An 11,305-nucleotide genomic window follows, 5' to 3' on the forward strand; every position below is an offset into this window, starting at 1 on the left:
TATAACCTGCTGAAATAATGTTTGAATGATCGCTTCCGCAGCGTGCGCATGGGAGACACCCGGGCACCGCTTCGATCTCTAACAGCAGGAGCCCCTCTAGGGGCACCTTTCTCGCCCCTTTTATTTGCAATTTACATGGGCGACGTACCTCGCCGTACTACCCACACACACGAATCGCCCTCTACGCTGGTTATTCGACCGTATATTCCTCTTTGAAGCCTCCTGCCTTGCTATGCAAGCATCTACAGCGCTATCTTGACGCCCTTGCTGTCTGGTACTGTAATAGGAAGGTTACTATAAATGCGATAAAGAGCAAAGCTATATTAATTTCATGAAACGCTTCCCTTCGTTGGTGCCCTTAACCTTTAATGGCGTGAAGATTCCATGGTGTTCTTAAGCGAAATACTTGGGAATCATCGTCGACAACAATTTTTCCTGGCTGCTTCACGTGGACTATGAAGTAGCGAAGGTCAAGGCAGCAACCATGGCGCTTTATCCTTTACTTTGCATCAAGAGCAGCTTTCTCTGCGAAGCAAACGGCAATTGTATTGTCTTACATCCAGACAATAATGACGTAGGCACCTGCTGGTTGGACCTACGACCCCACTGCGATAGCGTCGGTTCTTCAAGTGCGACAGAACAAATTGCTGCGTATTCTGACAAAGGCGTCGTGGTTTGTGCGAAATGATTCTCTTCATCGGGACCTTCAGCTGGGCCCTTTAAACAATGTCTTCCAACTCCATGCCATGATCCTTTACGACAGGCTCACCAGGAACGCTAATCGCTTGCTGGTAAACGAACTTATCTACGAACCAATGGACGGGGCACGTTATCACCGACCACGAAGCGCTTGAGCGATATTTTTTTTTGTTAATGTAATATAATGACACCCTGAGTATTACTTGTAATATATCTGCGATCACTCCTGATTGAGAGCTCGAGTTTTCAAAGTTTTTAATTCGGTCGAGCTCCAGGGACTGCCATTAACAAATAAATAGGAAGCTGTTGACTATCCCTCTACTATTCTCTATTCTCCACACTTAATTTGTTACACTTTTTTCTGGCGTTAATAATACTTGTGTATGCTTTTATTTCCATATTGGCAACTAGTTTCTGTACCCTTCAGGCACAGTAAATTTAACTTGAAGGAAGGGGGGGATTCTAAAGGCTTTTCGCTCTTTGCTTATACCGCGCGAGGACGCCTATGAATTAATGATAGTTGCTGCTTTTTTAGCTTAAATAATGGAGTCTTCTTAACTCAGTAACCCCAAATATGTTATTCGTAGATAATTATATCAATTTAAACTACTTTTTATTGCATCAGCAATCGGGGGGTGCATTATTCAAAGCATTCATCACTTAACTTTTGCCTTTTTTTATTCAGTAAGTCTGTAAACATAATGAGCTATTAAAGGTTTTATTAAAATTTTAAATAAGTTTCGCTTAAGAAATGATAATCTAAGCGTGGCATTACTTAAAAAATAAACTTTACACCTGCGGTACTCGTAGTAAAAAGCTCCTACTATTTACCATAGTAAGTCAGTTGCCCTGTTAACGTAGTATATTCCCATTAAGTAAAAAAATATTTTATCGTCCTCAAGATTAATAAAAGCCCGAATCGAAAGTATTATTATTGTATGACAACAGTAGCGTCGGGGATAATTTTTTGACACGTTTGGTCCAGAGAGATGAATAAATTAGTATAAAACAAATGATTAAAATTAATGATAGTATAGCTGTGTTTTATTCGTGATACGTACATATTCCACCTTTAACTAAAAAATGATAAAGGTATTAAGAACCTTACAGTGGAAGCAAGAAAAAAAATATGTTGGGTTACCTACAATACCCCAAAGAGCAATGGCAAATTTGTTTTTTAGCTCGTAAAATTATTTTCCTCTCCCTATTACTTAGTTCTTACTTTAAGCTTTAGTCTAAGTCCTTAACCCTTGGCAATCGCTTTCCTCCAATCTTTGTATAAACTCATTTTTGTCTTCTCTTCTTCTGCAAGTGTATACGTCTTTAACATAGTGTCTTTCCACTCATTGCGCAAACAGGTTTTTAGTCTTTACTAAGAATATGTGTTATTTAACTCTACTCATAACACTTCCGGGGTTACTATTCCTATTAACAAACGTGAAAGTTTACTTATTTGTCACTAACGCCTGTAACTTTAAGGTAAACAAGTGTTTTCCTACAAATGCTAATGTAAAATAGAGGGTCGGATCTAGCGGGTATTACCCACGAAAGGCGACATAATTGTGTGAAAGGTATCTTAATGTCTTTATATATTAGTTAATAGTTTATTATATCAAGTCTAAAAAACAAACAAAAATTTACAGTTAGTTAAAGCCCCTATATGCCGAAGTATAGAAGGGATGGAACTAAACCAGTTTAAAGAGTTATTGACTTTTAAAGCACTAACGTAGGAGTTACTAGAATATAATTATAACAGCGTTAATAATACCAAAACTAAAGGTAAAATTGATTTATCAACAGGTTTTATAGTATTATTGAACTTTAAATAGAATAGAAGTAAAATTCAGAGGTAACATAAAAAGTTTGTCATTACTGTGTCTAAACGGGACTGGAATTAAGTTGATTACTTAACCAAGAAAAATACTGTTCTTCAGTTATGTCCGACCCTTCAAGTCTTGTTAAACCTACTACTACAAATTTATACACAAGTATAAAAAATCATGTTAACAGTAACCAGTATTATTGGCGCTGATTGACTTCTGATGTTCTTCCCAATTAATTTTTTCGGCCTCTTTACGCTTCTTTTCGATGGCGTATAACTCAGCATTTCGATTTTGAACAGAAATGTCCTTAAGGTACCCGTAGATTATACCAAGGCCAAGAGCAGTGTAACGAGACCACTATAAAATAGTCAGTAAATGGTTTGCCACTTCGCACAGGTACTAGCAAGATATACTCACCAACCCGAATAAATAACGAAACTTGGGACATCGCGAGCTTCGACGTTTTCTTTAACGGGGGCCCTTACATTTCTTTTTCTTATAAGAATCTACCACTTAAATGTAGCACTCCTTTTAAAAGGGGTTGTGTAAGTGGTCGTGACTGGGCCTTAGAGGTTGTCATCGTATTATTAATTAGTTAATAATAACGTTTGAGAATTTCATCTTTTAAGAATATAATTTTAAAATTAGATTATTATAAAGTTGTATCGTTATAGCTATCAGTATAATCAAAAAGTTCCCCCAAGTATTTTATTTATTACACATTGGGTCAAGTAATTTATTAGTAGGTCAACGTATTTTTAAAATTTATCAAGATATTTCTCAGTTAAACTAAATAGTCACATACATTGGTCTACCTATAAAACTGATAATATTGTTATTCCAAGCTATGTTTAAGTTTCCTTTCCTGGTTGTGTGCTTATACTTAAGTGGGGAAGATTTAGACTTAAAAAATATCTATTGAACTATTATTCGTAAAATAGCTCTCGGATGTTTATGCAAGAAGTCAGAGTCACTTAATGATAAAAAACAATAGCGTAGAGTTAAAAATTAAATTAAGGACAAGTTAAGCCTTCTTTGTACCATTTTTAGATGCGGAATTTTTTATCTCATTGGAAAAATATAATTTTGCGAGATATTTTCAGAATAGCGAGGTTTAACTAAAAGTTAAAGCCGGATCGTTTAGTACACAAACAGAATTAGAATAAGGCAAAAAGAAGTGATTCTTTTTTTTAAACTTTAATTTTATGAAAAGGTCTAAAAATAGTGACTGGTGCTGAATTTTTTATTGTATATAAATAGTATAACATACACTTTAAAGTTAACTTTGTGAGAAACCATTTCTTTAAATTGAAGTAAGGAGGATTCGACATAGAGTAATAGAATGAATGTAAAATGCTTAAAAAAAAAAAAGGGGTCAACATTCCATGTATAAGTGTTAAAGGTAAAAGAGATAGTAAAAATTAACAAAAGAAAAAATATTTATTTCCTTGGGATTATAATACTAAGGAGCTTTCTCACGTACACAGCAATTACTCTTGCTAGATGACTGATGACTGCTCCGTTACTCTGCGAAAGATGTTTTCTTATTTGAAAAATTTCTTAAGTAAAAATGCAAGGGAGCACTAGCGACAATCCTCGCTACACTCAACAATTTAAATAAAGGATTAGTCCAAATACCCTAAGGCAAATGGTAACGACATCATCAAAGTGATTGTTGCAATACCCTACTTAGATTTTTTAAACTGGCACACTATGGTTAGAAAAATACTAAGACTAGAAACTGCTTAACTAGCTTTTCCCTTCTCCGTGAAGGACTGAGCGCGAATGTCCTCCAGTGCTTTTCCCAAGGAAGTATCATCTGTCCTGAAGGACTAGGGGTAGCGGAGATCTATCTGGCTCGTCATTCGGCTTAGAGTTAAAAAACCGCTAAAAACCATTACCAGGAGAGATAACCCTATAAAGTACCTGGTGCCCAGCCAGCAAGGCACCTGGCAAGCCTCTACGACTTTACTAGAATTTATGAGAGCGAGGTTAAATACGCGGCCATCAAAGACCGAAAAGACTCGCCTCGGTGGGAGCCGAACCCAAGAGTTTGAACGCGCCTCAGTGCTCTTAACCGCTGCGCTACAACGACCACTCTCAATTCAGGTACGATGGTTTTGCGTATTTAACCTGTTGGAATCTATTTGCAATATGACTTCTTTAAAGGGGACCTTGATTCCCTAATATGGACTTGAGGGCGTGGAGGAGGTTGTTCAAACCTTCATACACTCACTTTTTAAGGGGATAAATTGAACGCAGCAACTAATAGTAGTATATACTCCCCTATTAAAAAAAATCTCTTTAATATAATGATAAAACATTTTATCGTTTTTCGAAAAGGTCATCAAAAAGTCTTTTAGAGATGAGAATGGAAACAAAATTCGTTTAGTAAGAATGCTTAATTTCGAAAATTCCTGAGATTCTGGACATAAACAGCACTAGGACGTAATATGACAAAATGTTTCTTCAGGTAAGCTATTCACCATGTTTTTGAAAATTAAGTAGAGAATTAAATAACAGAGGGTTTTTTGAAGCTATTGTCTGTGATCCCTCTTATATGATAAAAGTAACTATCTGTTGCTAGTTAAAAAATACAGCTAACTTTTTATTTTAAAGTTGTAAACCTATTTTTCATCAAAGTTTCACTTACTCTTATATTTTAACTTGGTTTTAAAAGGCCGATAATATAAACTCCCCTCCTACAGTAGCTTTCGGTTTCCAGGTTTGTTATCCAGAGAATTTAGGCAGAAGATTTATTTTTCTGGATATCTTTTGCCCACATAAAAACTGTTTAAAATTTGCTTCTTCTCCATTTAGTAGTTAGGGAATAAAAAATTCCTCTAGATAAATTAAGAGAGCGCGCACAAAAAACTGAAAAGAAAAAGAGTAGGTGTTTATTTAAGCAATCAAGCTTTATATACACACAATGATAAAAACTTAAGATCAATAGTTAGATTACTTATAATAGGAATTAAACAAAAAAATTAGACTGGGGATCTTATTTTTGCAACAAAAACCTTAATTCATGGCACTAAATACGACTTTTCGACTACTCTTGTATTTTTAGTAAAATCTTATTTTTTTTAGAACGTGAGTGACTTAAACTGAATACGACCTGAAAAGTTTTTAATTATTAGTATTAGAGTTGGAAAAACGCGACCAATCCTACGTAAATGATTACCTATCACTTGAACTATTTTTTCATTAAAAGAAAACCGGTTAATATTTTTCTAAAATCCTTTTCCTTATCAATATTACTGAAAAGTTTTTTAATGGTATGTAAAGTATTTAAAGTTTGCAAGACCAAACGGTTTGAGCTGCTATATATTTGTATCACTCCCAGCTATCTTTTTTGCAATCGTATATTAGATTAACTATACATTTCTATATATAAAAATATATCTTCTTATGGGCTTCCAGCTCCTCTTAAACCCAATTTGTATTTAACAGATCATACATTTCTATTAGTATTTTCCTTATTTTTAAGGATCCCCTTTCTCTAGAAATTTCCATATCAAACAGTGGAGGTCCCCCTTAAGTGAACAGGATCCCTTTATCATTTTATCGAGGACTAATACACATCCTGCCCTTTCCAATGATTTACATTAAACGTTTACTCTCTTTAAAAATAGACGTTATATATTTATATAGGTAATTAAATTTCCTTGAGGATTAAGACTTGGTTAGATTTTTGTAGTTAGTGCATATAACTTAGTGAGGACTAAGTTGTAAAATTATGTATGTAAGCTTTTAAGTAACGCGGCTCGAGAAATTTTTACTTCTATCGCATGGTTGTAGGGTGGCCTGCTTCTTGCGACGATGATTTGTGTCGCTGGGCTGGTGTAGTCAATAATTTATCATATAGTTTTTGTACTGATTATCCATATTATATACTTCGGTCACTTGATTAAGTAATACCAAGTGCACGAAAATAAAATATTTCTCACCAAACCGAAGAGTAGACGCCTATTATAAGGGGGCAGGCTTCAACACTCTCTGGAACAATATCTTTAAAGGGCTCCGGTTTTGGTTAGTGCTCCCAAAAAGTTTTTTTTTCCGGTTGGCTTAGTACTTGCGTGTTTTAAATAAAATTATTTAGTAAAAATTTAATAATTCTTCGCTTTACATTAATAAATAACGACTAATTCTATATTTATCTATTTGCAGCGTTTATATAAGGGTTAGTTTTAAGTCTTAACCAACATGGTTCAACACCGCTTAAAATTTAAAAATTCTGATAAATTAAAATAGAGAAATATGGGTATTAAAAAAAATAAAAATAACTATTTTTGAGTAGTGGGAGAAGAGTTGCTTTTAAACCGTATGTTTATTTTTCAAGATTTAAAAATTTCGCTTAGTACGAAACTATAGATCTAAAAAACAAATGTAGTTTCCTAATCATTTTTTGGTTAGTTCTGAAGTGCTAAACTATAATATGAAAGAAACGTACTGCCTATCTTACAAGAAGGATCTTGTAGTTTTAAAGGATAAAATTACAGTTTCTACTCCCACGTAAAACGTACTTTTACAAGACTATAAAGACTTAACAATTCAAATGAAAATCAATTAGTATTACACGCTTACGAATTTTTCCCCTGTAACTAACATTTCTTGGAGCAGGCCTCAATGAGGCTAAAAATAGTTACTAAAAGACTACTGCTTTTTTGTCGAAGCAGTCACGTTCAGTCACTTCAAAAAATTGTAAGAGGCCCACTGAATTTTACGAAATTAATACTCTAAATTTTTACTATCTCTATAAGCTAAGCCACTGTGAATGCATAAAGATTGGCGTCTCGATTCTAGTAAGAGCAGCGATCTATATAAGTTTTGGTAACTTGCCAACAGGGCGGAACACTACTAAAAAATAGTTGCTGTTTAGTTTTAGAAGGCGGAGAGTAAACTTGGAGATCCTCGTACTAATTTAAAAGCAGTCTAATACTAGTATAAACCACATGACTTACAGATTACAGCAACTAATAGTTAAAATATATAATTTTTAAAAAGAAAATTTGAACTAGTAAAAATTTTATAAGTTTAACAATATAGTTTCCTCCTCTTCGCTTTGACTGCCCACCTCTGCGCCCTTTCCGCTGTGTTAAAGGAAAAAAAAAATTAGTGTCAGCTGTAAGAAATCAAAAAGGTTAAAAGTACGACGATAAAGTTTCTAGGGAGGCAAGAAGTTTAGAATTTTGCTTTTCAAACCTTTTAAAAAAATACATTAAAAAAAAATAAGAATATTTTAAAACCGTTTTCCCTTTGGAGTGCGTGACTTACAACTTTTTTCTTTACAGGCAAGAATTGCAAGGCTGTAAGCATACGCGCATTAAATCGAAATACTTCGGAACACTTAACATGATTACGGCTAGACCTTTATCCATTAAAGAAGTAAGTTCCTGAACCTTAACGAAGGCAATCTCTGCGCACCTGTTAATCTAAAAAAAAATTTATTGTCAAAAGAGGCGGGATCTTCCGCAGTTAAACAACCTGATCTTTTGATAGAGGTACGCCACCGTTGTGCTGTATAGCGCAGATTTCCTTCAGGACATTCACGCCAAGGACGAGGCGCCCGCGCATCACGCTCTCTTCTTCAAGCGAAGGATCGACAGCAAAAAGATTTCTTAATCGGAGTTGTATTCTTTATAAGGAATCTACATGGATAAAGGGAACCCAGAGTCAAAAAACGAGCAGGTGATGCACAGCGGAAGATGGTGGAGGCTTAGAGGCACGGGAGGGCGGTCGAGGATGTCGTACTGCAAAAAAAGAATTTTATTATTGTTCTTTAAGCGTGAATAGAAGGAAGAGGTAAGCCTACAATAACAACTTCGTCTCCTGAAATAGCAATGTCTGGTCTTCTAAAATGGCGAAGAGCAGCCGAAACAGCGAGGCAGGCGCAATCAATGTAGTTTCCACAGTGATCGAGCACATGAACATCAACGCGTATGCTCCACACCTAAAGGTTAGCACGGTTTGTGAACAACCTATTATTCAATGTTTCATTTATAACCATTTAGATAATTAAAGTTGAGCCTCTTGCGTAATAATAAAGTACTTATATAAAGGTACTCATATATAAATTAGACAAGGAAAACTGTTAGACTGAACCAAGGTATAAATTTGACTTAACCATAATCTAGAGAAAGATTAAGTAACAACTGCCTTAAACTTTAAAATTATAGCAAAGGTTAAGTAAGTTGTTTTCCTTTTCCCCAGCAACTATACATAGACCCTCCGTTTCCACCACTCTGGATTCACGAAAACAACGTTCTACAATTCTTGTCAGTTCAATACATTCCTTTGTGAGCCTAAATAACGCTTTGTCAGTCTTTTAAATTTAAAAATTACTAATGATAAAACCTTCCGGTTTCATAAGCAGGGGAGGCCATAGGAGATATGTCAATATTGAAAATAAGAAAACCTTCTGTAGATCTTTCAGAAGAAGGAACAACTACCTCACTGCTTATTTGAGCTAAAACCCTTTGAAAAATAAACAGAGAACAGTTTAGAAGGGAAAAAAAATACTTAGTGTCTCCAAGGTGTGCTTCTACATGGCCGTACTCTCTTCCAAAAAAGAAGTTAACTTTCCTATGATCATAAATTTCTCTACCATCTATACGCTAGTTTATATTTTGATGAACATTAGGAAATTATAACGTATATAATAAATTTTTCGAACTTTTCCCCTACTCAGTGCTTCTATAATGAAACTTCTCTCACAGTTTGAAGTAATATTTTTCATAACCGCAGAAGATTTATGCGTAGTAAAAAAAAAAAAAAATTAAAAAAAAAATTGATAGTTAAACGTTCTACTTTCGCTTAATATATGTACAACTTTTACGAAGGACAGCCCATGTAACACAAAAATGTGGCAATGACAATAAATGTATTTCTGAGCTGGAATAAGTTAAACTCGCTAACTACCCTTGGGTAGTTCCACTTCTCAAAGAAAGTAACCCCTTTGTGCGCGGTCGTTGGCCTGTAGAGACTTAAAAATTACGGACTTCTCCAATCTCTGCCCGTACTAAAAGTTACAAAAAGGACGTGTTTGAAGGTTAGATATATATGATCCCGTTATGGTTGTAAACTTTTCCCGTTTCAAAATGACAAGAGAGATGGAAAACCAATTTTTTACATACATTTAAATACACCACGGGTCTTAAGAGTGTTGTAATTAACGAGAATTTACTGATTTCACTAAGCTTTTAAAGACAATTAGTCAAGCGTTTGGGCGTAATATTTTGATTTTATTATCCAAAAAGGGACGGAATGACCAAGGTGGTTAATTAAATCGAAAAATAATTGATTCACTACTAATTCTTTGCAAACGATTATTTGGGTATTCTCTCCTCACCGTGTTTACATACAACTATTCACAGAAGCCACTATAGGTATGACACTTTTCAGTCTTATATGCCTTTCACCCGAATTTTGACCCACTTTAGCCACACGATTTTTTCTGCTAAGATTAGGGTAAATCATTATAAGGCTTTTACGAGAAACTTTGACAAAGGCGTTTAAAACTTATAAATCATTACTTTTATCACGCAGATAAAGAAGAGAAAGTTAGACTTAGAAGTAGGTGTCTTAGTAATGGTTAAATAAAAGAGCTCAAAGTTCAGTAGAACCTCGACGAAAGGCGTTTAATTAAGCCAACCCTGAAAATTTTATGCCTGCCCTACCACCAATAAAATTCGTATTGTTCTCCACGTGTCCTAATTAAAGAGAGATTTTTCCGCAAAGAACAAAACAAGACCATGGTAACTTGCTCTTGTATAAAACACCAAAAAAGACCGTCATTAAAAAAAATTTAGGTACTAGGTTTTTAAGAAAGGCCGTACAGCAGTAGTAAACAAGACGCCTGCTGGGTATCATAGGAAAAGTTTAGTAGATAACTAGATGGACCTAGGATTTATAAATAAGATCTGAACGAGAGACGTACAAGTCATCCACTTTTATCTTATATCTTCCCAGAGCTGTTTCATGGTTGCAGAACTTAGTATCCAGGTAAAAAAATTTCTCCTGTGAAAAAGGGAACAACTCTTAGCCATGGGATTTTCAAAATACTGATTTATGAGGATGGTTAATTTAAAGAATATTTGACTGATTAAACTAATTTCTAAGTAATTAAAGGCTATTATTTCGGGAAGAAGTTCATGGCGAAAGGTATGACGTTTCTTTACATTTCAACGAACTTCTTAACTTAATTTGTACGATCATAATAATAAAAAAATTACTCAAAAATAAGTTAATTATATTGCTTTATATAACAATATCTTATTTTTTAGCGTAAATCGTTGATTAAAAACAGTTTATTATAGTTTAAAATTAAAGAAATAAACTATTTAAATTTAAAAAACACTAATAAAAAATAAAAAAATTAATAAAGCTGTATTCATGTAGCCTTTAGAAAAATTATGTTATATAAATAAAATATCTACTATAACGTAAAGCATAACTATAAAAAGTAATAATGAATTAGTCAACGTAAATTTACAATAATCAAAAAAATTAATACTATCTTTAGTATTTCAATAAAAAGTATTAATACCTAAAAATTTATAATTAATTATTTTAAATTTTTTATGAAAAACAAAAAAAGATTTACATTAATTTAGGAAGTTAATATTATTATTTTTATTTTTGTTATAACAAACTATGAAAAGGTTAAAAATATACTTCATGTTATAAATAATTCAAATACATAATTATATAATTAAAAGTTTTTTAAAAATTAATACAAGTTCTTTTGTTATTTAAAGGAAAGCAATAACAGACTATTTTGG

At 33.7% G+C, this 11,305-nt stretch overlaps 1 protein-coding gene and 2 long non-coding RNA genes across 3 annotated transcripts; all 3 read right to left on the reverse strand.

Annotated features, from left to right (window-relative positions):
* Positions 1-2,519: 2,519 nt before the first annotated feature.
* Positions 2,520-2,993, reverse strand: LOC135119432 (uncharacterized). Its single transcript, XR_010278215.1, has 3 exons — positions 2,944-2,993; positions 2,714-2,879; positions 2,520-2,666 (listed from the first exon to the last, which is right to left on the reverse strand). It is a non-coding gene; the product is annotated as an uncharacterized LOC135119432 (long non-coding RNA).
* A 4,558-nt stretch (positions 2,994-7,551) lies between these two features.
* LOC135119375 (exosome complex component RRP45-like) lies at positions 7,552-8,480 on the reverse strand. The gene is made up of 7 exons (XM_064043786.1): positions 8,338-8,480; positions 8,178-8,275; positions 8,010-8,110; positions 7,894-7,957; positions 7,772-7,831; positions 7,677-7,689; positions 7,552-7,615 (listed from the first exon to the last, which is right to left on the reverse strand). Exons 3-7 carry the CDS (start codon positions 8,097-8,099, stop codon positions 7,552-7,554), a joined length of 291 nt encoding a protein of 96 aa, XP_063899856.1. The 5' UTR covers positions 8,100-8,110; positions 8,178-8,275; positions 8,338-8,480.
* Positions 8,481-8,729: 249 nt separating this feature from the next.
* LOC135119428 (uncharacterized) lies at positions 8,730-9,382 on the reverse strand. Its single transcript, XR_010278214.1, has 4 exons — positions 9,199-9,382; positions 9,045-9,139; positions 8,880-8,999; positions 8,730-8,827 (listed from the first exon to the last, which is right to left on the reverse strand). It is a non-coding gene; the product is annotated as an uncharacterized LOC135119428 (long non-coding RNA).
* Positions 9,383-11,305: the final 1,923 nt, after the last annotated feature.

The sequence above is a fragment of the Zophobas morio genome, unplaced genomic scaffold, assembly GCF_036711695.1.
Source record: "Zophobas morio isolate AGI-343-1 ecotype UQ-CSIRO unplaced genomic scaffold, CSIRO_AGI_Zmor_V1 ptg000259l, whole genome shotgun sequence".
NCBI lineage: Eukaryota > Metazoa > Arthropoda > Insecta > Coleoptera > Tenebrionidae > Zophobas > Zophobas morio.